At 40.5% G+C, this 26,213-nt stretch overlaps 1 protein-coding gene across 3 annotated transcripts in view; it reads right to left on the bottom strand.

Annotated features, from left to right (window-relative positions):
• Positions 1-1,328: 1,328 nt before the first annotated feature.
• The window catches only part of LOC131691057 (keratin, type I cytoskeletal 10-like), a 65,625-nt gene continuing 40,740 nt past the window's right edge, over positions 1,329-26,213 (bottom strand). For 2 of the 3 annotated variants that reach the window (XM_058977214.1, XM_058977215.1), the window contains one exon: positions 14,516-15,045. In XM_058977214.1, coding sequence (XP_058833197.1) covers positions 14,758-15,045 — 288 coding nt within the window. In that variant the 3' untranslated portion in view covers positions 14,516-14,757. Of the gene's footprint in view, positions 1,390-14,515; positions 15,046-26,213 lie in introns of those variants that run through there. The other variant, XM_058977217.1, reaches the window with a different exon arrangement.

Raw genomic sequence — 26,213 nt, 5'->3', positions numbered from 1 at the left:
AAGATGTCGCTAGTACATCGTGAGCGATGATTTTTTTTTAGAATTTTCTTCAAGCTGGTAACGTCTGTTTGTATGTGCTGCGAAGTCTGTTACCAATTTGGGAAAGGAATTTTACTGCCAAGAATTGTTTTTAGTTACATAGGCGTCAATATTCGTCACGCCGACACACGCCGGCGCGCCGCCGCCGATAGGGTCCAACGGCGTGACGCCGCCAACGCCGCCGCCGCCGGCCAAATATGTCGCTTATGCCGCCGCCGATTAAAAATGCATCGGCGCACACCTCTAATTAAAATGACAATAACACGAAAACCGTTCATGATAGAAAATAACTTTCTGCAGAATAAATGTGCGGTTTAGTGATCTTAATAATGTGCAGTTGGGATAGAATCTGATTTTATCGTTTTTGCTGACTTTTCTTATGCAATGTGCGTAAAAATTTAACGTGACAGACAGAAGCCTTGACCGTATGCACGGTATAAACCAGCAATTCACCATCTCGCTTCTGTCGCGTTATCTTCACTTGAATTTATAAACATAAACATCCTTTCCATACATACAGACGGATATTCCCCTTTCGCAGCTCATGTCAAATGAGCACTTTAAAACAAAACAGCCGTCAATTTTTGCGAAGCAGTATAAAGATCCACCTCTTGTACAATAAATGAAAATATTTTCATCAGCCTTTATACCCCCTCCAAACCAAAATTAATACGGTTTGGCTTATTCAATATCATATTTTTCGTTTTCAGCATACATAATATTCCAGAAAATGGTAACTCGCTATAAATATCTAACAATTTTGAGGTTATGTTAGGATTTTTATATCAAAATCAACCAACAAACGGGTTATAAGTTATAATAAATGTCACATTACATGATTAGGTGGATTAAAAACATTTTTTCAAAACTTTTTGAATTGGACGGATTAGGGGTAAAGCTCGACGATACATAAGCTTCCGTCAATGGAAAACAACATCAACGTCACGTCAGCATTCCGTAAGAATAAGTTAAACGCGCTTCTCGTGTGCCCATTCACACGTTCTGTACATCAAAACTATCCTTTCCGGTGATGTGCGCGAATACCTCACTTTAACTGCATGTAACTAATTTTGTCGTTCCGTTGGCATGCTGTGCCGGTAATGGAAGCCTGACGTATCGTGTAAATCGTACCTAATGCATTTGAATTTGTGTTTTATTAGAGAGACCTATTATGCTTGTGCTCAGCTAATACTACAAACAGAATAACCTAGAAAATATATGTAAAGGGACATGATATGAAAAAAAAACTCTAATTTATATTTATTTTCCAATTATAATTGAAAAAATAAGCCTTTATCTACATAATACAACTTACTCCGCGAAATGCTTTCTTCATTCAGTAGGGATAACCTGCAAGTAAATTAAATTTTGTATAATATTGGTACCATCGTACATTGAGCAAAATCAGTGGCGGTGCATTTGGGAACAGTCTGGAGTCGTCACTACCATTTTGAGTTAACATATTGTGGAAAACGCGAAGCCTTCCAAAATAAACCGAACGATACCAGCTATCAGTATGGTATCAGACTCCACCACAAAAACACATACCAATCTACAGAACATGAACTACCGCTGAGGTATAGGAACATTTAGTGAAGCGTACCGTGACTTCCACAGAAAATTACTCTTTTATAGTTGAAACATAATATAAAATGAAAAGCTATTTTCAGCGACAGCCCGAGGAACAGCTTAAAGCTTTAGTGAAAACCTACATTTCCATTTCCAGGTCCCCATTCCATTTAGTTACAATTAAAATTCTATCCTACTATCGATGACAGTGGTTTCCGTGAATAACGATGTAATGATTATCCCAAAAATGACGAACTGAGGAACACGAATAATTGTAGCGACGAAATTCTGATCAGACATTCCTTATAACCATGAAGGGTATTGCGGCTATTTTGCAGTATATTGTTTTCTTATTTCGCCATTGAGGAATTCCACGAATCGTGACCGGCCATCTTATATTCTGATGAAACTTTACAGGTTTTATCGGCATAGAAGACTAAACATTTTCCACAGTCAATGAGATTATTTTGACTCAACCGCATTTTTTTAAAAGGCATAGACGTTTCAAAGTGCATTAACGGTTTAATACACGAAAACTATCTGAGACTATCTAACTACCTTGTCCCGCACAATTCACCCCCTACAATAGTTTAATTTACCTCTGGGGGTATTCATCCCCGATTGAAAACCACTGATGTAGACACTATTTCATTATTCATACTATAGATCATTCGTTCGGTGACTTTCGGATCGATAAATCGATCTTTCCAATCAGTGCAGTGTAAAGTTATAAAGAATAGTGCTAATCCTCTGACAAAGTTATCTTGCGCATTCTCCGCCTCGTCGAGGATTCAGTATTTTTTCCTTTCTTTTATGTTTTGTGCGTTTACCGTTATCGGCCAGTAGAGCAGTGAAGCAGCAGAGTTTCCTTTTAGTAAGCCGTCTGGATACCGTTATATCTACAAGTTAAGTACCGTAACAGTATAACTTTCAGCATTCTCGTAGATGTAGAACTAAAATCGCCTCCCCGACTGAAAACGTACCCACCCTCCGCAACCGGGCCTTATGTGAACTTCTTCAGGACCAAATACAAGAAATGTTGGAATCTATTGCAGATTTCTAGAATTCTGACGAAACGATATTGAAGCAAACGAATCATATTGCTGGCTACAGGTCTTTTACGAAGAAATGCAGAGTATATGTACCAGCTAATCGGGTTGAATGTGACGAGTTCGTCTCCGTTTCCGCAAATCTACTGACATATGAGGTTTTAAAAACCCCATCCATCAGCTAGTGCAGAAACTGGACTGCAAACGTTTGCCTTTAGCATCAGACACAGCTGACGGGTAGAGGATATATGTCAATTCAGACTCGTATCGGGTGACCTTCGCCGGGTCTGATCAAGCCTCCTCTTTGACAAGGTTCGTATACCAGTTTGCCTTTTTGTGTCGCCGGTCATGAACTGTACTAATTGCAAACAACTGGGACGCCTCCAATTGTATCGAAAAGGTTCGTTGTGGTAAAATCAGCAGAAATCAAGTGGATGATTTCTGCGGAAGGCATATTGAAAAGTGTCTTTACTGTGGAGGAAATCCACATGATCTCCCAACATGTGCCACGTACCAACATCGCGAGACTAAAAGCGCTCAGACTAAACGCGGGCCAGACGCGAATTCTCGCGGACGGTCTCCCAACCCATGGCGGGACAAAGAGTTCTCAGACGTATACGCAGAAAAGGTCGCCGCGTATAAGACCTTCCGAGACGATGGGTTACCCGCTGGGTTTGATGAGAGGTAAGAAACGTAGTTAATGGCGCCGGTTCGTTGACGAACTAATGAGAGAAACATTGATGAGCACTCTTTGGGCCACGATATGGTATATGCAAAACCGAAACATTACTAACGAAAGCGTGGAATATTCAAACCGTTGGATATTCGAATTCGTCAAGAAGATTTGTCCGTATTCTGCCCCTGGACAGAAGATCCACTGTGTTGCGTTCGCAAGCGAAACACCGTTTTCGATGATGGAGTTCTCACTTGCTCTCTTATCGACTAGCTCCAGGGCCAGATGGAATCTAATTCAACATGTTAAGGAATTTCTCAGACTCTGGCAAGAGACGCTTGTTGAATTTATTAAATAGGTTTCTTGAGGGTAACATTGTACCAACAACTGGAGGCCAATCAAGGTCATCCAAAAAACTAAGAAAACCAGCCTCCGACTACAACTCGTATCGACCGATTGCAATGCTGTCCTGTATTCGGAAGTTGTTCTAGAAAATGGTCCTATTCCGCTTTTACAATTGGGTCAAGCAAATGGCTCACTGCCAGATACACAATTTGGCTTTCCCAAAGGCAAAGGGACGAACGATTGTCTTGCGTTGCTCTAAACAGAAACTCAAATGGTGCTAGCAAAGAGCAGATGGTATTAATTTTCTTGGTTATTAAAAGGGACTTTTGATTCAGTTTGTATCAAAATTCTTCCTGAGAAGCTGCACCAGCATGGTCTTTCACCGACTCTAAACAACGTTTTGCTAAACTTGTTTTCTGTAAAACAAATACATTTTTCGCATATGGTGATCTATCGACATCACGAATTAGCTACATGGGTCTTCCCCAGAGCTCATGTCTTAGCCCCCGTCTCTACAACTTTTACGTGAATGAAATTGACGAATGTCTGGTCAATTCCGTCAGGCCAAGGCAGCTTGCAGATGACGGAGTGGTCTCTGTTACAGGTCCCAAAGCTGTCGATTTGCAAGGACCACTGCAAGGTACTTTGGAAAATTTGTCTGCATGGCCCTCCAGCTGGGAATCGAATCCTCCACGGAGAAAACTTAGCTAGTTAACTAATTGTATTTTCTAGGAAGCATAAAACAGCACAACTACAGTTTCTATTAATAGGTTAAACTATCGCTCAGGTCCTCACAGTAAAATATCTAGGGGTCCCCAGATATTTGATTGTTTTTCCCAAAGATTTTTAATAGTAAATTTTGAGAAGTCAGTTGCAACACGATCTTTTACACCGACTCCGTCTCATTCAAACTCGATGATCCTGCTTTAGAATACGCCGCAGAAATCGAAGCTATTCAGTGTACTCATGAGATTATTGATAATTTGCCCACTGATCGTTACCTTATTGTTTCGGACAGCCTCAGCTCAATAGAAGCTCTCCGTTCGATGAAACCTAAAAAGTACATTCCATATTTTCTTGGCAAAGCTTCTGCGTGTTTTGTCTGTAAAATCGTCTAAAATTACCTTAGTTTGGGTTCCCTTGCGTTGCAGCATCCCGGGTAAAGATGAAGCTGAATCTTTAACTAATTTAGGCGCTTTGAAATGTGACATCTGAAAGTATCGGTTTGCCCACTACTCGCGTTGTTATTTGCTCGGCAGACCCTTTGGTCAGGGCGACCTAGGTGCCTCTATAAGAATTTCGGATTTTCGTATACAAACAAAAAGGTAAACAAATAAAATAAATTAATAAATTTGCGGACTTTTCATCTCCTCTGCTATACTGTACACTGCTGCTACTGTTGCCGGGAAGACGGGCGGTTTCTTCCGACCGGCCGGGACTAAACCGGCCGAGTTCTCCTGATTTTCGTTGACTGCTCCGGCAGCGGTCCTTAACAATTAGCTAGGTAGGTGAGCTTCGCTCCTTTGTTTGAACCTCTCTAGCGACGGTGTCGAAATATCATCGGATTCGCTTGCTCCCCGCAAGGAATCCTGGAAGACATCACAGTGTCCTTCCCAGGCGGAGCCGTTGTCCTACCTGCTTCCCTCTCCTTGGCTGTTAGCTGTAGAGGAGAGCAAGGCTCGTTCGGCGTTACATCTACAGCGAGAGGGGCGAAAGGTAAAGATCTTTGAAGATGAGCCGGGGAAGCGAAAACTCCTTGGCACCTTTGCTGTCCCACTTCGGCGATCCAGTACCACTCTATTTTCCAGACGTCTGTTCTTAACCGTCACTTTCTGTCCTTTTCACGATGGCCGCCTTCTGCACTCGACCATAACAAAACACCAACCGCCTCGTCGCATAGCTGTCATCGATGAGCAGCATAACCAGCGCAAATGTATTTACGCAAGAGGACAGCGGTAACTCCGCTAGCGAATGACGGATCTCAATAGTGGCATGTCTGTAATAATATACGTACATGGAACTATTGAGAACCAGAGCTACAGGTCCAAAGCCCTGGTAAAGGAGGATGGTTGTGATGATCTGGGCCGAGGTCACCACGTAAAGCAAGGTAGGTCATAACCCCAATTCCAAGGCGTGAAGCGACCCGTGCCGAGGGATGAGTGATCGAGGGGGTGAAAAAGATGCTCGATCGTTAACGGAGCCTGTGGGGTACCTGGGCAACCCCCACAGTAAGCGTCCCTTACCACGCTAATGCGGAGCTCTGGCGTGGCGGACATTTATTTCTCGCGCGACTCGTAGGATTTTACATGGAGTTATCAAAAAATAAAAACAAACAAACGGAGGTGCCAAACTCCTTCGCTAGAGGTGGTTTGGCGAGGTCTCCCCCCCGTGGGGAGAGTAGTGGAGCGATGAGTGCTGCATCTGAAAGCACCAGTGACCCCCCAGCAGCGGTAGGCAATAGCCCTACCAATGCACCGGAGGGGCCACTATCTGCGATGCGCAAAGTAGCGAAGCAACTCGATTCAATAATCGAGTTCACTAGCGCAAAGCAGAATATAGCCAAGGAGTTGAAGTTGAGCCTCCTGGAGCTCCGGAAAGCTGTTCGTGTCGCAAGACAGGAACAGCAGGCCTATGCTAAGAGGGTGGAATGTCGGGAGAGGCCCGACAGAGAAACCCAGACAGTGGCCTCCAATAGGGAGGAAAGAGAGAAGGTCGATAGAGGTTCACAGACAGTGGCCTTTACCTTCTACGGAGCAGCCACGTCGATCGGAGCGGCGACCGAGTTCCCCTCGAAGGGAAAAGGCAAGGGCAATCGCAAGACGGCATCGAACGCGAAGCGCCCTAGGAAGTCGCCAGGCGAGGGTGCCAAAACCGACACCACTCGGCGTGCAACCGTTAAGGTCAAACGCCGTTTGGGCGAGGTAAGCGAGGGCGAGAGTGACCTCGCTGTGGGGTGCGATGGTACCAGCAACCCGGCACGACCGGGGCAGGGGGGCTCAAACCCCTGGACGCTGGTCACCAAGAAAAAGCCGGCACCGACACCGGAGGTACCGCGGCCTGCGAAGAAGGCCAAGGACAGAGGCGAAGCCTTGTGGTTAAAAACCGACAAGGACAAATGCGCCGATGTCCTAAAATCGATGAAGGCGGCCGAAAGCCTCTCGGCCCTTGGGCAGGATGTGCGTAGCGTAAGACGCACCAACACGGGAGAGATGCTTCTGGTGCTGAAGCGAGGCGCACAATCTAGTGCAGTATACAAGGCCTTGGCCCAAGAGGTCCTTGGTGAAGGCGCCCAAATCAGGTCGCTAGGTGCGGAAACGACTCTCCAGCGCAAGCACTTGGACGAGTTCACGACCGCAGAAGACGTCGTCGCAGCCGTTAAGGAGCATTGCGACGTCACAATCGAGCGGGCCTCTGTGCGATTGAGAGATGGACCCTCTGGCACCCAAGTAGCCTACCTCAGGCTACTGAAGGCGGATGCCAAAAAGGTAACCGAGAAAGGGAAGCTGAAGATCGGCTGGTCGGTATGCCCTATTAGTATACCCCAGCCGCCTTCAGTGGATAGGTGCTATCGGTGCCTTGAATCCGCCCACAAAGCATACGAGTGCAAAGGCATAGATAGGAGCAAACTATGTCGTCGCTGCGGCGAGGAGGGACATAAAGAGCGGGGGTGCACTAAGGCACACAAGTGCCTTATCTGCACCGCTAAGAAGCAAGCCCATAAACATGCTATGGGCGGACCTTCGTGTCCCTTCGGTGAGTTAAATAAGAAGAAGCTGTGAACGTTACACAGCTAAATCTTAACCATTGTGCAGCAGCCCAACAACTGCTGTGGCAGTCGGTCTCGGAGTCGAGGACAGATGTCGCCCTCTTATCAGACCCGTACCGCATCCCTTCCGGCAACGGCAATTGGGTTTCGGACGGGTCGGGAATGGTGGCAATCTGTACAACGGGACGGTTCCCGGTTCAAGAGGTAATACACTCCTCCGCCGAGGGTGTGGCGATTGCCAAGATCAATGGTGTGTTCTATTGCAGCTGCTACGCCCCACCAAGGTGGTCAATAGAACAGTTCAACCAGATGATCGACAGGCTCTCGTCGGACCTAGTGGGCCGGAAACCGGTAGTAATAGCGGGAGACTTTAACGCTTGGGCAGTGGAGTGGGGCAGCCGCTGTACAAATAGCAGGGGTGAAGCGCTAATGGAAGCGCTTGCGAAACTCGATACTGTGCTAGCTAATAATGGCTCTGCTAGTACATTTCGTAGAAACGGAGTGGAGGCGTGGATTGACCTAACATTTGCCAGCCCGAGTCTGGCTCCAGGCATGGAATGGAGGGTAGACGAAGGCTACACCCATAGCGATCATTTAGCAATCCGCTTTAAGATCAACTATGGTGTGCAGCATCCGAGGGCGGGAGATCCCTGTCAGGTACGCGGGTGGAAGTCCAATCACTTCGACAGCGAAGCTTTCACCGCGGCCCTGGGACTGGAGGCCAACACCGACAGTCTAAGCGGGGATGCGCTGGTAGCTGTTCTATCACGCGCGTGCGACGCCACTATGCCGAGAAAAACACTGCTAAGAAACGGTAGATGCCCGGTATACTGGTGGAGTGCCGAGATTGCAGCTCTACGGTCAGCCTGTCTCAGAGTTAGACGTAGGATGCAAAGAGCTCGCACCGAGGATGCAAGAGAGAACCGCCGTGAAGTGTTTCGAGCTGCGAAATTGGCCCTTAACAAGGCTATCAAAAGCAGCAAGAGAGCGTGTTTCGACAACCTGTGTGAGAGTGCCAACGCGAATCCGTGGGGTGACGCCTACCGGATTGTGATGGCCAAGACCAAAGGGGGCTCCTCACCCCAGAACGGTCTCCGGACCGGTTGGCAACGATTATCGAAGTACTCTTCCCGTCTCGAGCCACAAGTCCCTGGCCACCTGCACTACGAGACAGTGCGGGCACGGTCGAAATGGTGGCTCCAGTGACGAATGAAGAACTACTCGCAGTGGCTAAATCCCTAGCAATGAACAAAGCTCCAGGGCCGGATGGAGTTCCAAACAACGCTCTCAAGGCAGCGATCATAGCGAACCCGAACATGTTCAGGCTAGCTATGCAGAGATGCCTTGACGAGTGCCATTTCCCCGATAGATGGAAAAGGCAGAAATTGGTGCTGTTGCCGAAGCCCGGGAAGCCGCCAGGCGACCCATCGGCGTACAGACCAATCTGTCTGATCGACACGACTGGCAAACTGCTTGAGAGGATCATCCTCAACAGGCTCACCCCGTACGCGGAAGGTACGCACGGTCTGTCAAGCAACCAGTTTGGCTTTCGGAAGGGTAAGCCCTCAACTCAGTGATAAATACTGCTGAGATAGCGATCCAACAAAAAAGGCGAGGTATTCGATACTGTGCGTTAGTGACACTTGACGTGAAGAACGCATTCAACAGCGCAAGCTGGGATGCCATCGCGCTCTCGTTACACCGGCTTAGCCTACCGGTGGGTCTGTACCGGATCCTGGAAAGTTACTTCCAAAACCGCGTACTGCTATACGAGACCGATGCCGGTCAGAAAAGGGTTCCGATTACCGCCGGAGTCCCGCAGGGCTCGATCCTAGGCCCGGTGCTATGGAACCTCATGTATGACGGGGTTCTGAGACTGAAGTTCCCTCCTGGGGTCAAGATCGTCGGCTTTGCCGACGACGTAACCTTGGAGGTCTACGGGGAGTCAATTCCTGAGGTAGAACTAACCGCAGAACACGCGATTAGCACGGTGGAGGAATGGATGAGCGCGAGAGGCCTGGAGCTCGCTCATCATAAGACGGAGGTAGTTATCGTCAACAACCGCAAGTCGGCACAACATGCAGTTATCCATGTGGGAGAAGTCGCGATCACTTCTCAGCGAAGTCTGAAGTCTCTCGGAGTCATTATAGACGACAAGCTGACCTTCGGCAGCCATGTCGACTATACGTGCAAGAGAGCGTCGACTGCTGTTGCGGCTCTATCGAGAATGATGTCCAACAGCTCAAAGGTGTGCGCCAGTAGACGTAGGTTACTGGCAGGCGTTGCCGTATCTATCCTCAGGAACGGCGGCCCGTCATGGTCAAGAGCACTGAGGGTAACCAGTTACCTACAGAAACTGGAGAGCACCTACCGCGTGATGTGCCTCAGAGTGATATCTGCCTACCGCACGGTATCACACGATGCATCCTGCGTGATAGCGAGCATGATGCCAGTCGGGCTGGTCATTCGGGAAGATGAGGAGTGTTTTGAGCTACGTGGAAATAGGGGAGCCCGCGAGCGCACCAGGGTGACCTCGGTCGCCAGATGGCAGCGTGAGTGGGACAACTCCTCGAAAGGTAGGTGGACCCACTGGCTGATACCTAGCATATCGAGCTGGGTGGGAAGACCCCATGGGGAAGTTCACTTCCACCTGACACAATTCGTGTCAGGCCATGGCTGTTTCCGTCAGTACCTCCACAGGTTCGGGCACGCGGAGGTCCCAGTCTGCCCGGACTGCCCAGGTGTAGATGAAACTGCCGAATACATACTGTTCGTATGTCACCAGTTCGACGTCGAAAGAAGAGCAATGCTTGACGTCTGTGGCTGGGACACAACCCCTGATACCCTTATTCAGCGGATGTGTCAATCGGTGGAGAAGTGGAACGCAGTCTCGGCTGCTACCATCCAGATTGCCAGTAGGCTACAGGTAATCTGGCGAACCGAGCAACAGACGACGGGCACGGCTAACTAGTGATTGGTTAGCTGGAGCAAAAAAGGCCAAGCGCAAAAAAGGGAGTGAATGGTCTGTTCATGCCGAGGCAGGTTTGGCGCAGCGAATGGCAACCGCGTAAAGGGTAAACCCAGCCACCCCGAAGCAAGACAGAAGAGTGAGTGTATAGGCGTATAAGTGGACTGCCTCATGCCAAGACGGGAGGGTCGTAGCGTAATATGTTGGAACTTAGCTATCGATGCCTCATGGCGTGGCAGAGGAGTGAAAGGGTGAGCATCCAAGTCAGTCTCACACGGCATGTTAAGGGTGAGCATGAAAGTCAGCCTCACAGGTTGGTAGAGGCCAGCACAAAAGTCAGCCTAGCAAGGATTGAAAAAGGTGAGCACACAAGTCAGCCTCGCATGGTATGTCAGAAGTGGGGCCTAAGAAAAATGTCCCACATGGGATGCCAGGGGGAGTGACAAAGGTACAATAGAGTGGCACGATTGAGAGTGAATCAGGTGATAGGGTGAGCACACAAGTCAGCCTCGCATGGAACGTAAAAGGTGAGCACAAAAGTCTGCCTCATGTGGGAGTGTTTGAGAGTGAATCAAAGTGCGATTGAGAGAGCACCCAAGTAAGCCTCATGCAGGATGTATGAACGCGTGAGTGAGAGTGAATGAGTACATTTTAGTACAGCCATCCCCCCAGAAGTAGTACCGAGAGGTAGTTCCTAGGAGGAGTAATGGCGGAGCCCAATGGAGTTTAGTCGGTATTAATGGCTGGTCACCATTCGAGTCCGACACGCCCCCAGTGCACCCCGTGTGGTAGATTGGACCCTACCAATAGCACGTGTACTGGGCTAGGACATAAAGGTCTTCTCCATTGTAAAAAAAAAAAAGAGGACAGCGGTAGCCCAACTAAACCCTATGCTAATTATACACCAATGTCAAATAAAAATTACTACACCTATCTGCACAAACAAAACCGTTCACAAACGCGAAAATGAATGAAAATTTACAACTAAATGTGAACGGTATCGAACAGCAGTGAGCATAATATTATGTAAACAAATACACTCTACGGAGAGAGTACACAAAAACAGGTATATTTCCACCCAGTGCTAAATTGTTACCCTGACTGACGGGTTTCACATCTACGGAAGATCAATCTGCCTAAATGCATTCTTCAATATCTCTCGTGAGAGAACGCTAGAAAGTTGACAGACATCGTGAAGAAATGGAGAGTTGAGACGGTGCCTACAATATATTGTGACCTTGGATCAGAGGAATGGCTGTGGGTCTGCATTTCATTCGTGTGATGTCTCGGCTCATGGCTCATCACTACACATTAGAGGCTTATGTCCTACGTATTGGACACGTGAATATCGCTATCTGCGCTTGTGGCGGCGGTTATCACGATATGGGACATGTTGTCTGGGCATGCACCGAGTATTGTTCTTCCAGACCTCAACTATTGAATTCTCTCCTAGCCCGAGGAAGATCACCAAATGTCCCGGTACGAGATGTACTGGTTAGCTGCGACCTTCTATATATATATATATATATATATATATATATATATATATATATATATATATATATATATATATATATATATATATATATATATATATATATATATATATATATATATATATATATATATATATATATATATATATATATATATATATATATATATATATATATATATATATATATATATATATATATATATATATATATATATATATATATATCCCTCGCATACTACCTATGATCGCATATTTGTCCCGTTTTCTATGGGATTTCCTATCTTTATGGGACTGGTTTGCGATCATGGGCAGTATACACCTTCCTAACAACCATCAATATACAGATTTAGCTGACCCTCTTATTTTCCTTATCATTCTCAGAAGTGCCCTCTTCCGCCTGTACCACGCTAACGATGGTATAATGTGACTTTAAGGTGACACGAAACATTTCCGTCGAATGACGGAGTCAACTTCCACGGGGCCTACAGCACAAAAATGACACGCTCAACTCGGTGTGTTGCCGATCCGCATCTGAGCCGTATTACGAATTCATCTGAAGGAACCCCCGCTGTTTCAATAAGGACAAGCCGGCGTCCCAGTACATGATGTTTCCTGATGAAGGCAATTCGAGTCTGTAATCCATAAGGTTGAACTCCCGATGCCAGAAACTGATAGTTAATATTTTTCTCCCCCACCCTTTCCCAGATGTATTGCCCTTGCCTTTTCTAGTTTTAGCTGTTAAATACATAATTTCGTTAAGAAATTCCCAACTGTAATACTACTCGTAAAAATAGCTCTAAATAACCCCCCTCCCCTAATCCTAATAAAATCTAATCACTCCCTCGGGTTATTCCTAGTTTTAATATGGCTGTAAAAATGTTCCGCTTATTTAATAATTAGTTGCTCTAATAATCTTCCTTCTAAGAATCATAAAGTATATTACTACAAAAAATAATAAATGCATTCCTAATCTTAAGAATATTATATTGTCCCCTCTTGTATTTGTATAAGATAGCCGTAAAATTTTCTTAGTTTCATTAAAAAAGATAATTCAATATATAATCCCCTAGTTATTGAAAATATAGAACAAAGAAATTGACACCTTCTAGCTAACTCAAACGCGCCTTATCAGATACACGAATTTAATTAAAAACAATACAATATTAGAGATCCGAATTTTTGAAAGCTTGATTGTAAAATTAAGTCGGTATTGTAATTGTGGCCCTGAAAAGCGCCGATATTTGTGTATAGTTCGCTAGACAGCAGATGTTATTTCGAGCTGATGTACTGGTGAATGGCTGATCTGTCCAGTGCAACAACAAAATACAACAAAATTATCTGCAAACAAGCTATTTCTTATATGTACGTAGATATCAAATGGGGTGTTGCTAGCAACACTATAATTGATTCGCGCGCCAGCCGAATAGGACGGACCAATCGTGGGGCAGATAATTATTGCTTTCACAAAATTCATTATTTTCATTATTTATACTAAGGGTATAATTTACGGAATTTAGAGATAGAGTCAAAAGATTTGTTTTTGTTTTATACAATTAAATCTGTTGGCATTTAAAGACTGGAAAACTATCACAGCAGAAATATTTGATACGGGACCCCTGCATTGAAACCTTTTAAATTTTTGAAACAGTAAATATGATCGTGAAGAAGTAGCAATAAACGTTGTTATGGAGATCGTGTGGATATCCTTCAGAGTAGAGATAATCTTCGACATCCCTTCCACATAAATCATCGCCTTTATTCCGCCACATTTCCAACAACGAAACTTATTGCTACAATTTGAAAGTGTTCATCCCAATTCTTGACAAATAGTGCAGTTCATGACCCACGGTACAAATAGACGTAAGGTAGATGAACCTTGTCAAAGCAGATATAATAAGCTGGAATAGACCCAGCGGATGCTACCCGATAAGAGTTTGAGTTGACATAGGTCCTCTTCCCGTCAGCTGCGATTGTTGCTAAATGCAATCGCTTGCGTCCAATATTTTCACTGAATGAAGCACGGAGTCTATAAAATAGTCAATTCGGTGCTCCAGCAGATCCGCGCAATAGAAACGCCATCGATTTCGACCTTGCTTGCTGGTACGTCATGCCCGGAAATCGTTCCGTCAGGACGCTAGAAATCTCCAACAGATGGCATAAAATGTTGTCTTTAGACCTGAAAAAATCACAAAGGCCTTGGCTGAAGGTATGGGTGTAGTTTCAGCCGGAGAGTCGATCTTATTTCACTTTTATTTTTATCTTACGTTGATGCGAAGTTGGGAGAAGTAGTTTGTCTACTAGCGTAGGGAGCAAATCCAGCATTATTTTGATTATTGCCGGAGTCGGGTATGGAATACAAACCTTCGTTTTTTCGTTCCTCATAAACATCTGTTTTTTCAAACAGGCCTATTATTTAGTTGCAAATAAAAGCACGAATACAATGTAACATAACATTCAAAGAAGCAAATATGAATGATAGTTTTTTTTTTTTATAAATGGACGATGTCTATTAGTTCGTGTTATTCATTAACTTAAATATGTATTCAACTATAGCATTGACAAGAGATTTATTGAAACAAACAAAGCGATGAAGTTTTGTACTCTAGAAAATAGTTTATTATTCAATTCTACAAATCGTAATAAGTTATTGGCTTCGAATGGATCACTGGGTTAAATTGGTCGGGTTAGTTATCCGATATATATATCACATTTAGCACACGCTTTGGTAACGAATTGAGACGTACAATCGCACAAACACATACACACACAGAGACAAACAAACTATCAAATTTTACCACAAACGTTAAAACTATGGAAACCATCACAATCAATTACAGCAGCGAAGCGGTTTCAATTGTAACCCCGGTAACCGCTAACTAAACTAGAGCTGGACACTCCAACCGGATTCGTTCCGGCATAGTAACCGTAGCCTAGATTTCGACTGCCAAAATAATTACCACCGCTGTAGCCCAGATAGGACTGCAAACCACCATTACCTCCGTAGCCACCGTATCCACCATAGCCGCCTCCGATTCCGCCATAGCCCCCATAACCTCCGTAGCCGCCATATCCGCCATAAGGGTTACCACCAATGGAATTTGATCCCGGGTAGTAGCCGGACGATCCCGGGTAAGCCCCCTGAAAAAAGAAAAAAATTGAAATGTGGTTTGAAGCTAATTGTCAGCGACGGATACATGAAAAATAAAAACAAAGCGGCCGATAATGAAGTGATGGCATTATTCGACAAGACAATAGGTGACTTTGCTTGAGCCAATTTCTGATTCCATTCGTAGGAGTTATTTTTTAGACAGCTGGGCAATTAAAAATTGAAAGGACTTCCAATAACGCACGAAGTGCTTTGATTGAATTCGTGGATCTGTATTCGATTTTGCCCAATTTGCTGGCAATTATTTTCAGCTGGTAATTGTATTTTCATTCCGTGTTTAACTTTACATTTTTTTTGTTACTCACCATGGGTTTTCATGTCATGCTAATAAATTGCGATTTTTAATTAAAATATGTGCATCACAATGATTCTTCGAAACCACATTTGTGAAGCATACCTGCCGCATTCACAATGATTCTTCGAAACCACATTTGTGAAGCATACCTGCCGCATTCACATTTGTGAAGCATACCTGCCTATACTTCCAATGGTCTTCTCCATGACCCTGCGATTGATGGAGTATTTGTTGTAGTGCATTGTAGGAAAATATAATTACTTTTTGCAGGGAAACTGCTGTCCATGTTTAGTCTTATGCTAGTTTTTAAATAAACTCACCCAGGGCCGCCGAGAGGGGGGGGGGGACCGGGGTGTTTCCCCCCAGGCCCGGAATTTTGAAGGGGCCCGGATTTTTAACAGAACCTAAATTTTGACAAATACTTTTTCGACAAAAATTTATTTGAGAATACAATTAAAAATTCAATATCTTGTGTATGAGGTAACTAGAATAGCGAAAATTCTAAACTACTGCATATTTGATATCAACTATGTTTATACCAACCAAATTCTCACTTCGAAACAAAATCAGACTCGAGCGGAAATTGTACATTGAATGTCATGTACGCAGCTCTGGATTCGAATCCCAACCCCGCACACAGCAATAGAGATTTGTTATAGGAAAAGTTCAAACCTGGATGAAGAAGCGAATGACCTTAATGTTACAATGTCTATAATCGAAACAAAAATAGGATCAGACTTGTAAGGGTAAAACAACTAAATGGTTTGATTAGAAGTCATGAGGTTGTCTTCAAATTTCGCTAATTTGAAATCGATTTTTTTGATTTACTGAATTTGCAATCTCCGAAAGCACTGGATTAGTATCGAAAGTAATTATTGAAAGAAAAAAACCCTGCTTGGGGTTGCCACACCGGTTTTTTGAGGCGAATTCCGTGTCTTCGTTCAGGTAAATCCGAATTCGCCCGGAAGAATCTATTGGATTATTTTGCAATTTTGCGTTGCCCTTTTCTTTACGAGGAATCGCCTAGCACCCAGTCCTCATAAACATCATCCTCGGGTTGCAGGCCCTAATTGTTAAGAAGGGCCCCTCTTGGCGTTGACAAATATTATTTTAAAAGTGCCATTTGGGTTTACTTTACCCCATTGAACCTACGCTTCAATGGATTAATGTTCCTCACAAAGATTCTCGAAAGAAACTGAAGTGTGATTTCACACCCCATGTTTGTTTACTGAGGAGCAGAGCAAAGCTCGCTCGGGTTATCCTTCACAGCGAGAGTGGTTTGAGCTTCTGGATTCTTTTTGAATATCCGAGAAAACGAATCACTACATCCAACTAAATCAACAAAACTGTTAACAAATGCAAAAACATACAATTAAATGTGAACGGCACAGAAAGGTGGAGTGCTTTACCAAAACATTACACTCTACGGTGAATGTGAAGAAAATAAGATATTTTTCCTCCTAGTGCTACGAGCTACATGAGAAGTAAAACAGTACATATTTACTAGCTTTTAAGCGTTTTATACAATAAAAAGCAATGGAAGTTCTCCAAAATTCTGTCGAGTGATCACTTTAATTCGAAATTCTAATTGATTTCAACGCATACCCATGTGTCTCTTGAAGTTTATCACCTGCTCAGTAAAATTATGCTGGTTAAAGTACCACTAGAGGTGGTAACCCTACCTCTATTTGAGAGCTCAATTGGTCAAATGAGTCATCAAAAACTCTTGATATACCAAAAGAAATCAAAATTAATCCAAAAATTTAAATTTAAAATTTAATATATTTGGCTTACCGTTCATTGATGCAAAATCTATAAAAAATCATATTCAGATACGAGATGATGAAAGATGAAACATTTTTGTAAAGGGATCATACTCAAATGACGTAGCTTTTTTGGCAATTTTCGACTACCAATTCCCCCTAGCAAAGAGGCCAGGGATGGAAAAAAATACGTTTTACAATTCTTTCAAATACGGTCTTTTATCAATATTTTCATTATAACAGCAAACTGCGTACCGTAAATCGGGGGAACATTAATCAATTTTTTCAAAGTTTTTCGAATAACTTTCTTCAATTTAGGTGTTTGAATTTTTAAAAGAAGTACTGGTACCCATAGATTGAAAATCTTCAGATTGTTGGGCATTTCATTTCGTTTTACTATAAAAATAAAATTACTTTATTGTAAATTTTCATTCGTTGTTTTCGGGGTAAATTTGATCAGCAAAATATGTGTATCGAAATGAGAGATAACATTCGAAATGTTGTGTAAAATGCATATATGTTGGCGATTTAATGACCCGATATTGTGACGTCTCGAAGGAAAATAAAATTCCCTAGAAGAATACAGCTGACTTTTATTGAACTTTTACAGGAAAATAATCGAAATTAAATAGTTAACATCAAAAATCTAGGATTTTTATAATGAATTATTGGACAAAAATAATTACGGTTTCTAAAAAAGTGATCAGTTCAGTTGAATTTGATTGATTCCATTAATATACAAGGGATTGTTTGAACGGATTGAAACGATGCTTGAAAGTTGTATCACTTTCAATTTGAATTTGTGTTCATAAAAACAGGGCCGGCGGATAGCGTGGGTAGTATGGGTAGTACTACCCACTCGAAAGTAACCGAGTGGGTAATTACCCACTCGAAATTTTGGACCTTTTCATAAATTTGAAATCTGCCATGTAAGTATCTCGGGCACACATTTGAAAATATCGATGCACGACAATTCCATTTGCACAAACATACCGCAAGTGATTTAATGTAAATGTAATGCAAGTATGTGTATAGCGGAAATCAGACAAATCTCTAACTACTACCCTCACCCTATGCTTACTAACCATTTGGGCCAATAGTGTTACGCCGGCCCTGCATAAAAATACAATAAATGACGAAATAATCGTTGTCTATGAATGCTGAACATGTTTTGAATATGGTTTGTATTTTGTTTCGGTGGTTTTGCTAAAGGGAATCATCTTGTCGTACATTATTGAAAAAAGTCTCATTTGATCAAACTTACCCCTATGATCAAAGATACCCCGTTTTACGGTACACCACAAGCCCATTTCGTGACGAGTATAACAGCTTTGTGTTGAATTTTATATGGAGCATGAAGAGAAGATTTCTCAGTTCACAATCCTGCAGCTGCCAATGATTCTAAGAAGCATACGTTCAGGGAACGTACACTAATTACGTAAGGCTTTTTTAGAAATTTTCAACCTCCCCCTCCCCCAGATAAGAGTTAGTAAGATTTTGGTGAACTCCCCCTCCCCCCTACATAAGATCTTATCATGATTTGTGTAATTAAACAATCATATTGTTAATTCATTAAATTATACGATAGCAAAAACGATACTTATAGAGCTATTAAAAGAAAATTCTGGACAAAATTTAATTTCAGATTAATTGTTTGTAGATATCAGCAACTTTGATTTGCTCAACATAATTAGCTTCGCTATTTTCCACTTTCTTTGAGTCTATTTCCTTGTGATGTAGAACTCAAAAGAATTTATAACCTCTTCTGGTGTGAATTTATTCCAACTATAAGGGTATCAACACTTCTTAACTTGTAAGACAAATTGTGACTCCAGTTCTTGATCAGAACAATGCGCCACCAAGAGTCAAGAAATTGCTGTAACTGCTCCAAAACCATTGACAATTAAGCCACTCCTCACGTTGGTAACATTAAACAAAATTCCATAACTAATTAAACTATCGTATTCTGTCGCTGAAAAACACTTCAATTCGAGGTCCGCCTTTCCTTGACCATGATGTACAATATGTGCTTATATTGTTTGATATACAAAATGTGCATGGCACAAATAATAAATAGTTTCTTTTTTCAAAAGAATATTTTTCTTATTGATTTCATTTTTCATGCATGTTTTATGATATTACGTAAGAAGGGAGGAACCCTCCCTCCCCCTTAAATAAGAATTTGTAAGATATTGTGTAACTCCCCCTCCCCCCATATGCCCTTACGTAATTAGTGTATGGCCCCTCAACTAAATTGCTAAATTGTGTTTGATTGATTTCGAAGAGAAAATTTAACTCTGCTACCAAACTAAATCAACTAGTTAGAAAGATTAGCTAACTAATGTAGCAAGTTAAATCCGCATACAAAATCTTTTCCTTTTGGAGAAGTGAGCGTGAGATTTTGAACGTCGCTTCCTGAACGTAACGATTTTATTTTTATTTTCTAGAAATCAGTTACAACATTCTTGTAAAATATTTCAAGATGTGCTTACACATCAACACAAATAGAAGAATAATTCATGTTTTTATAGGGTCATGAATGTTTTCGAAACCAGCATAGCGTAAAATCCAACCAATACCCTTAATTGAAATTTGATCCATGTTTCTCATTTTTTCCATTTTTTATTCCTACATGGATTTGTTTTTATTTTGTTGAAATTTCATTGATCTATTTTTTCAAGTTGTGGATTGTATTTGAATTTCTACAATTGTAAGATTCTGCCTTTTTTCTCTATTTGCATACTTTTATTTTATCCATTTTTTTCTGTTCCTTACTTTTGCCTTTTTTTCTATTGCTGTCACTATCACTTACTTTAATTTATAGTTTTTTCTTTGTTATTTAATTTTATTCGCAATTTTTCGAAAAAAATCTTCTTTATTTTTTTCTTATTGTTTCATATTTTAATATCTTGCTTTTCTATTTGTTTCTTTTGTCATTTCCATCTTATTTTTAGAATTTGTCTATTTACTACATTAATTCTTGTCATAGCCTTTTTCTATTTCCTTTTTCATATTTTTTTTTGCATTTCCAAAAGCAATTTTACTTATTCAAATTCATTCCAATTTGTCTTATTGTTTATTTTTTTACTTTTCTCCTATTTTCTTCCTCATTTTCTAGTTTTTGGCTTTCCGTTTATCGTAGTTTTATTTTTTTCCATTGTTTATTTAATATAATGTTATTTATTTTTTATACCTTTTTCTTAAGATTTAATTCGTTATTGTTATATCTTCATGTTTTCCATTTAACCTGTTTTGAAAGTACTTTTTCTGTTGACCATTGATATTTTTTTATTTTCCTAAAAAACATTTGATTTATCTTTTCTTGACACTATGCGCACTTTTTCTTAATTTTACATTTAGTTCGTTGTTTGAATTTATGTCAAATTTCATTTCTAGTGCTTTTTCTATTCTTTAAATAATATCCATTTTATTCATTTTTATCGTGCTAATATCTTCATTTTTATGTTTCCATAGTATACCATATTGGCTTTTTTCTACTATTTTTTGCATTCCATTTTGTCTGTTTGCTCCGTTTTTGTTCAATACTTCCAGATTTCTTTACTTTTTCGTCTTTTTATCATTTCAATTTTTCAGATTTTCAAAATTTTCTGGTTCGCTCATTTTTTTTATTCTTGTCTTTTATACATACTCCTCTAGTTTTATGCATTCTTACCGTTTTATTTTTTTTCTATTGCTTTAAATATATCTTGTTTTTAAAGTTAAATAAATTTTATTATTCTTTATTTATCGGGTTTTTCAGTTTTATGCATTTTTATATTAATGTTTATATTCTTTTTAATAGTTTTTATTCATTTTCATTGATTCTTAAAAAAATTCCTACTTTCCTATCGATTTTTCATTATTTTCACCATTTGTTCAATAATGTTCGACTTTTTTAATCTTCGCAATATGTCTTTCTAGTTTCCTGTTTTCCTTTATCAGTTTTTTATAGGTTTTGTTTTGATTTTTCTCGATCAAAATTTTTCTGACAATTGACATTAATTTGTTTATTTGGTTGATTTTGTTGTTTTAGCTCTTTTGTACATTCTTTTAATATTTAGTTTTCCTATTGTTTTTTATCGTTTGCCGTTGATCGCAGTTTAGATATTTTTAATTTTTGTAATTACTACTTTTTTAATCTTGCCATTTCTTTACTTTTATAAATACTATTAACAAAAAAGGTGCTTTTCAAAGTCACCAAAACTGACGAAGAGGTATTAAAAACTCCCAAAGTATAAAAAACGCTACTTTTTTTCCTTCATTGGCACTACAAACAACTAGAGCAAAAAATGGTACAGTGTACTATACATAATATCAGTGAACTCCAATGGATTTCAAACATTGACTTTTTTGTACTCAGGCAATATACAGTGGTGGGGCCCGTACGTTGGGCCCCCGGGCCCCTATTTTCTCTCTGCGGCCCTGAACTCACCGATTGGTATAATTTAGAATGGTATACAATAACACTCCGACTACACTTAAATAGTTTTTGCCTTTCTCATATAGAAAGGTTATGCTATCACTCCGAAAATCGCCAACCCAATCCCTAATTTGACTTATATAGGTCACTTCTACATGATAAAATATATCTTATCCACGATTTCGAATTTAGAAAATCGAGAAAGTTCAAAAATTCGTTGGCACGGTTTGTACGTAGCTAGTGACGAATAGTTAGGTAAATCACGCCGGTAAATCTTGAAAACTTGAACTACGGGCTGCATTTGATTTTTTTAGTATTAAAAATGCGCTTTTCGACTAAATGAGGATAGGGCTAGGTGTAAATCAAAAATCGCTTCGCATCACGAAACTGTAAGGCTGGAAGAAGTCATTTCAAATGACATTTTTAAGCGAAAGTTCGGGAAAAAACCAATACGACAGCACCGATGCTAGTTTGACTTCGGCTGCTGTGCATGTAAACGGACGAGAGAAAAGCAAAAACGTTCGTGCTGCTGATCGTGCCTGTTACATGTTCGTGAAAGTTCGGTTATTCGGCTTGCTTCCGTAGTTGGGTTTCGTTCGCTAGCTGTTGCGAATGTATGTGAATGGCTCGTGTGTTTTACTTGCATCATCCGTTGCGTTGGAACTGTTGCAAATAAATTTCATAGCAGCGGCTCAAAATGAATGTAGTGAACGACATTCATGGCTCATATTTGCAAGATTGGAATGTGCGGCAGTTCGTTTTTCGCTTGCTATAGGAAAGGACTGCAAGCAAAATGTTAGCGGTCACACAGTATCGTTGAAAGGAAAGTTGTTGGCCATTGAAAATCTATAGTTTTGTATATTTACAATTCGCTGATGCGTCAAAATTAAAATATTTTCAACTTTTTAGTAATGAGTTTTATATTGAAGGAGAAGTTGTTGGCCGTTGAAAATCAGTAGTTTTGTACATTTACAATGCGCAGGGAGTCTGCCGATGCGTGAAAATGGAAATGTTTTAAACTTTTTAGTAATGAGTTTTATATTGAAGGAAATTCGTTGGCCGTTGAAAATCAATAGTTTTGAACATTTACAATGCGCAGGGGGGTCCACCGATGCGTTAAAATGGAAATGTTTTCATCTTTTTGGTAATGAGTTTTATATTGAAGGAGAAATTGTTGGCCGTTGAAAATCAATAGTTTTGTACATTTCCAATGCGCAGGGGGGTCCGCCGATGCGTCAAAATGGAAATGTTTTCAAGTTTTCAGTAACGAGTTTTATATTGAAGGGAAAATTGTTGACCGTTGAAAATCAATAGTTTTGACATTTATAATGCGCAGGGGGGTCCGCCGATGCGTCAAAATGGAAATGTTTTCGACTTTTTAGTAATGAGTTTTATAGTGAAGGGGAAATTGTTGGCCATTGAAAATGAATAGAAGTTGTTGGCCGTTAAAAATTAATAGTTTTGGACATTTACAATACACACGGGCAACCGCCAATGTGACATAATGGAAACTTTTTTATGCGGTAGTAGCATAATCAAGTTACAGAATGATGGTATTGCAAGACAAAATTTTCATTATTTTTCTCCTTTCATCAGGAAAATAAATCGTTTCATTAATAATTTTGTGCCAATACATAAGAAACAATTAAATGAACAAAAATATTCTTTTTTCATAATCCACCATTACATTTTGGCATATTTCCATAGTGGAAATCTCAAAAGGAAATGTTTTCGATCATTTTTACCGCTATCTTGCAGTATTTTAGTCGCATAATATCATAGTAGCGAAAACTTGGTTTTCTTACATTAGCGATTTAGGCCAGTATTGCCACAATTAAATCTGTACCGGGATCCTTTCTATCTGCACTATTCTATCGAAAGAAGGACCGGATTATGTACCCAAACAATAACGAGGTTGTTAAAAAAATCATTTTTCTTCTACATATTTTCCATTCGGGGAAATCAAACCAGACATTCTGACTCGGTTGTTTTATTTGAGCTGGAATTCCGCAAGAACCCAGTAAACTAAAAGGCGGCGCCGTAACTTGCCGTTCACTTTAAAAGTAGTGCGGGAAACCAGTTAGAAATCTGGATGAGTTTGACTGGGTAATGTCAATATCAGCTCCAGCTCAAATTTTCACTGCCACTTTGTTTGCCAACCAATGGTGGCCAACAGAGTAGCGACGATAAGCTGAGATGGGGTTGGAAATATCAATAAGATGCGAGAAACCGGCTTGCAGGAATTCAAATGGAGTACGTCAGAGTAAACGTATGCACTCCGAGAAGATTCGCTCAGCTTTTATTAGACATCATCCCTTTGATTTGCTAGAAGCATGTTTCTCGCATATTGCATTATAATGTCAGCTTCAGTTCAAGCTCAATCAGTACCAGCTCCACTTCAGATTCTTGCCATCACTGCTGCCTAACTCAACTGTTTACTGGGATGCATCGCAGGGTTAAATTATTTTACCTTGCTGTAATGTAAAAAATCTGTACCAATCTGTACTTTTTTACAAAAATCTGTAATCTGCACCCTAATAAAAAAATTATACACAAACTTTAACCCACATAGCCCAACGATTCCACATAATGTATGAATGATACCCTGAACAGGTCGTTAGGGTCTTGGATCATTAGATGTTTATTCGGGTACCGTACAGAATCTGTGCCAAAAATGCTTCAGAAATATGTACCTTTCTACATAAATCTGGACTTGCGGCATCACTGATTTAGGCCCTCATGAAAGATCTATGTCGAAGTGAGAATTGCGTATCAAAAGAAAAATGCAAAGAGTGACCAATTTGACAAACACAAAGTCGTTTCAAGGTAATCATCATAATGTGTAGGCATGTGTATAATAAGATTATTGGTGGCAAACTCTGAAAAACTCAGAAAACTTGAAAATGCTAAATTGTTATATTCAAATCAATTTGTTCCAATTAATGATTTGTTTTTTAGAATGATGTAGTATTTACGCCATCCCAATCCTGTCGGATGTAAAATCAAAACACTGGCGTCACATATGTAAAAATCTTATCCGTTATCATATTAGGGTTTATGCCACTTGCTGTATGACGAGACTATAATTTAATATTGTAAACGGTCTATGCAAGAGAATGATCATTGGAGGGTAGTCCTTCGTGAACACAGAGTTCGCTAAAATTTAAAACTGAATATATGTAAATTTGTAATATCTCTATGTCACAGCGTTCACACGATTCAATAACACGTGACATGACAATAGGGGGGCGTTTTGTTCCAATTTTACGTCAGAATGGTCCAGCTCCTGATTGGTTGATTCTGACTTTTTTACCGTACGCAATGTTACTGCAGAGATAGCGAAATGATGTTTTTTTTAACGTTAAATATTTATTGTTTCATTTTGTTACATTTCTGTATAGTATACAAATTAAGTGATACAGTTTCGATAACTTTTCATCTTTGGTTACTTTTTTTGTTTTTTCTCTGTTCAGTGGTATTTTATTCTTGTTTTCGTGTTTAACTATTTTTTAGTTTGGAATGTAGAAATGATTTTTGGCAGTGTTGCAATATTTATAGAAAAGATTGTCATTACTTTTGACAAATAAAATTATTATCGTTAAAGAAGAAAAAATGACTAAATTGAAAAGAAATTGTACGGCAAAGTGAAACAAGTATTTATCATGCATTTACCGTATACGTGGTTGATTATCTTTAACAAAAATAAGACAGAAACCACAATATAATCTAAAATTTTTCAGAAAATGGCTTCAACAAACCTTACTAAACACCCATGATATAGAAAAACGGTGCCATTCATCAATATAGTGGATTCAAGATACAAAATATTGCCGGCATAAAATAAATTAACATGCCTTCATTTTCATTAATAAAAATAGCAACACTGTTCGGAAGATGGCAGGAAGAAAATGCGCGAAAAGAAGAATATCGAAGGAAAAATAAGAAGCCGATTGTCACGTCTTGTCTTAGTGTTGACCTAACATCGAACAATTTGGCTATCAAGAAACACACCCAGACCAGGGATGCCACATTGACATCTGTGTTTCGGCGAAAAAAATGTTTTTACCATCTGTGATGACAAAATGCAAAAAATCTGTCATATGTGAAAAAGAATCTGTGATCAAAAATTGTGAAAAAAATCTGTGACATTACAGAAAAATCTGTGAATATGGTAACCCTGACCCAGACGCGACAATGTTCACACCTATCTAACATTTACATCTTGATTCCATATTAAAATTTTCCAGAGCTGTCAGATAGCTTTGTTGGAAATGTGCATCCTAATAAAAAAAATCTGTACGGTCTTCCCTAATAAACATCTAATGATCCAAGAGCCTAACGACCTGTTCAGGGTATCATCCAAACAATATGTGGAATCGTTGGACTGGGTTAAAGTTTGTGTATAATTTTTTTTATTGGGGTTTATTCTCTGGTTCGTAACTCTTTGACTGGACCGTGTTTTAGTTAGACCTCCACTAGTTAGACTGTTGTTCAACTAAAAAGCAGTTTTGTGGTTATTTACGCATAATTTAACTATTATTACTTAACTATTGATTTTGAATGGCCAACAATTTCCCTTTCAATATAAAACTCATTACTAAAAAGTTTAAAACTTCTCCATTTTGACGCATCGGCGAACTCCCATGCGCATTGGAAATGTAC

The sequence above is a fragment of the Topomyia yanbarensis genome, chromosome 3 (genome assembly GCF_030247195.1).
Source record: "Topomyia yanbarensis strain Yona2022 chromosome 3, ASM3024719v1, whole genome shotgun sequence".
Classification (NCBI taxonomy): domain Eukaryota; kingdom Metazoa; phylum Arthropoda; class Insecta; order Diptera; family Culicidae; genus Topomyia; species Topomyia yanbarensis.
Note: the sequence above shows the minus strand (reverse complement) of the source record. Positions and strands in the feature narration are given on the sequence as shown.